The sequence below is a fragment of the Coenobita brevimanus genome, chromosome 97 (assembly GCF_032717465.1).
Source record: "Coenobita brevimanus isolate Jiangsu-jjx chromosome 97, ASM3271746v2, whole genome shotgun sequence".
Taxonomy (NCBI): domain Eukaryota; kingdom Metazoa; phylum Arthropoda; class Malacostraca; order Decapoda; family Coenobitidae; genus Coenobita; species Coenobita brevimanus.
Window position 1 is genome coordinate 39897868 of NC_137050.1, and position 3135 is coordinate 39901002.

Consider the following 3135-nt stretch of genomic DNA (forward strand, 5'->3'; position numbering starts at 1 on the left):
CCAGCCTTTCCTTCTCCACCTCCACGGCCCGCACTTGGAGATTCTTACGGGCTATGTCAGGACGCCCTACCACCCACACTTATCCACTCCGCAGGGATGGTCTGTGCCTGCTTGATGACCTGTCCAAGGCCGACTATCTGGCGTCATTTTTCGACACCCAGCTCGGCCATCCATCTGCTTTGCCCTCTTCCACGGTGTACGAGGAGGCAATACAACGAAGCGTCTCTTCCCCTGCAACTGCTGGTCTAGACAATCTTTTCACTGCCTCAGAACTTGTCTCCGCCTTGTCTGCCCTTCGGACTGGTAGGGCGGCGGGCCCAGACTCTGTGACCAATGAATTCCTCCAGCGACTGACACCCAACCTGCAGGATTGCCTCCTTCACATTTATAATCGCAGCTAGAGCCAGGGAATATTCCCGGTGGAATGGAAGTCCTCAATGCTGCTGCCTTTCCTCAAGCCAGGCAAGGACCCGACCAAGCCATCTTCGTACAGGCCCATCGCCCTTCTCTCGTGTGTAGGGAAACTGCTGGAGAGGATGGTGGCTCGTCGCCTGTCATGGTGGCTAGAATCTAGATCCCTTCTTAAAGAGGAACAATGTGGTTTTCGCCCATGCCAGGGCACCTTGGACATACTCTGCCAGCTGGAATACCTGATCCACGACACGTACCGCAAGGGGCTATATATGCTGGCCCTTTTCGTGGACATCAAGGGGGCCTTTGACTCATCGCCACATACTGGCATCCTATATAAGCTCTCCCGCCTTGGGGTCTCTGGTTCAGTGTTGGCGTGGTTTGTCAACTATCTGGATGGCAGGAGTTATGTCGTATCTGTTGGTGGGGCCACTTCCTCTCCTCGTCCCATCCGTAGAGGGGTGCCCCAAGGCTCAGTTCTCAGCCCCTTGCTTTTCAATGTTTTGATGTCAGACCTGCCCAACCATCCGGACGTCTCCACATTGGTTTATGCAGATGACGTGACTATCATTAGCAGGGACACCACCATGGAAGGTGCACAGAGGAGACTTCAGGCGGCTGTCTCAACTCTAGAGGACTGGGTTCACCAATGGGATCTGGAGATCGGGGTGTCAAAGTGTGCCGTGATGGCCTTCACCTTGCGTCGCATGCCATCTCAGCCGGTGGTCAGGATAGGCACTGAATCTCCTCCTGTAGTCCGTACTCACACCTTCTTGGGACTTCGTCTGGATGGGCCAGTCCTTACGTGGCGTCACCACATAGAATACCTCCGAACATCCTGCGCCAAGAGGCTAGACGTCATGAAGAGTGTAGCAGGGTCTAAATGGGGTGCCAACCGTGACCTTCTTTTAGGCTACTACCGTGCTGCCATCTTGGGAAAGATTAACTACGGGTGCTCAGTTTATGGTTCAGCATCCTCCACTCAGTTGCGAAAACTTGACCCGATACAAAATACCGCCCTACGCATTGCCCTGGGCGCATTTTGTTCTTCCCCCGTGCTGTCCTTGCAGGCGGAGAGTGGTGTCCCTCCTCTACATGTCACCAGGTCGAAGCTCGTTTGCCGCCGCTACCAGGCCATACAACACTCCTCCCGCCATCACCCTTTACCAGTGCTCTTCGAGGAGGCGGGTGTCATTTTGTCACATCCTGCTTGGCCTGTGAGGTCCCGCCAGCCACTCTTGATCAGGGCTCTCTGGGCGTACAGGTCCCTCTCTCTGCCACCACCACTCCGTCAGCCCCTCCCCTCAGTGCCCCCAACACCACCTTGGAGGGACCTCTCATCTCTAGTATCATTCTGCCTGTCGGAGTCTTTTGACAAATCTCAAGATGGACATCTAGCACCAGCATTGTACAGAGAGCTGTCGGACACGGTGTATGCGGGATACTTTGAAGTATTTACTGACGGTTCACACACCACAACACCCGCAGCATCTGCTGCGGCAATATACTTAGTGGACCTTTCTCTCTGCCAAACATGGCGCTTGGCTGCACTTCATGATAGTGTCACGTCGGAACTTTTCGCCCTCTTCAAGGCCTTGGCCTTCATCAAGGCACATCTCCAACCTCAGAAGGTGGTCATTTATACAGACTGTCTGGCAGCATTGCACCTTATTGTGTCCCCCAAGGCACAGTCAGCGAGACATCTCCTCTACGAGATCCAGACCCTGCTGAGTCAACTTCTCCAGGAGAATTGGGTACTTCGCCTACAGCGGATACCATCTCATGTGGACATCAGGGGCAATGAGATAGTCGACAGGGCTGCAAGGCTGGCTTTGACCTCAGCAGCAGTGGACACTCTTCCACTTCAAGAGGCAACTTGTAGCAGGCTTCTGACGGTTGCTAGTGGAAAGGCCTGGGACTCAGAATTGGCAGCAGAGCTCCCCTCCTCCACCTTAGGGGCTTACCGCACGGACTCCTCTTGTCACCCTTGGGCCCGTTCCACTGCTCGTGCCTTGGACGTGGCACTCACCAGACTGCGCATTGGACACGTTGGTCTGGCGTCCCATCTCCACCGCCTACGCCTGGTGCCGGACCCTTACTGCCAGTGGTGCAGAGACCAAGAGGAAACAATTGCCCACTTTCTTTTGCACTGTCCAAGATTTCACTCCATGCGCACAGAATTGAGGGATCGTCTGTCTATCTTAGGTGTGCGAGACTTCACTCTGCCAGTACTCCTTGGAGGGGTGGGTCTGAACAGTCCCCTAAGGTATCCTGTCATTCGTTTGGTGTGTGTCTTCTTAAGGAAGTCCAGGCAACTGCATCGCATCTAGGCAAGACATCTGCTCCATAAGCCACCGGAAGGGCTCCTCCGACCCCCTCGGAATTGAAAGCCCTAACTCAACACCAAGAACCAAGAACCATTTTCCCTTAGCGCGCGAACATGTTTTATGCTTGCTAGCTACGGTTTCTTCGATTTTATACCAACAACTATCTTATATAATTACTTCTTTTTAGTTTTTAGTCCTCTCGGAAACCACACATGAACACAATACCTGTTGCTAGCAACAGAAACAGAATTTTTTTCCCTGTCATTTGTGTTGAGGTAAATAACAACATATATGTATGTGTAAATGTACTGACAGAAAGAGGTAAAAAGATAAAAAAAAATATATCGTACTTCTCTAGTGGCGATGATTTTCCTGCAGGACCACATCGGTTGGGAGA

The 3135-nt window shown here is 52.8% G+C and overlaps 1 protein-coding gene across 1 annotated transcript; it reads left to right on the forward strand.

Moving 5' to 3' along the window:
• Positions 1 to 437: 437 nt before the first annotated feature.
• Positions 438 to 2741, forward strand: LOC145413661 (uncharacterized). The gene has a single exon (XM_080283318.1). It carries the CDS (start codon positions 438 to 440, stop codon positions 2739 to 2741), a length of 2304 nt encoding a protein of 767 aa, XP_080139444.1.
• The last annotated feature ends 394 nt before the right edge of the window (positions 2742 to 3135 follow it).

Coding starts and splice junctions, on each gene's coding strand:
- LOC145413661 (XM_080283318.1), top strand. CDS start 438: ATGCTGCTGCCTTTCCTCAAGCCAGGCAAGGACCCGACCAAGCCATCT.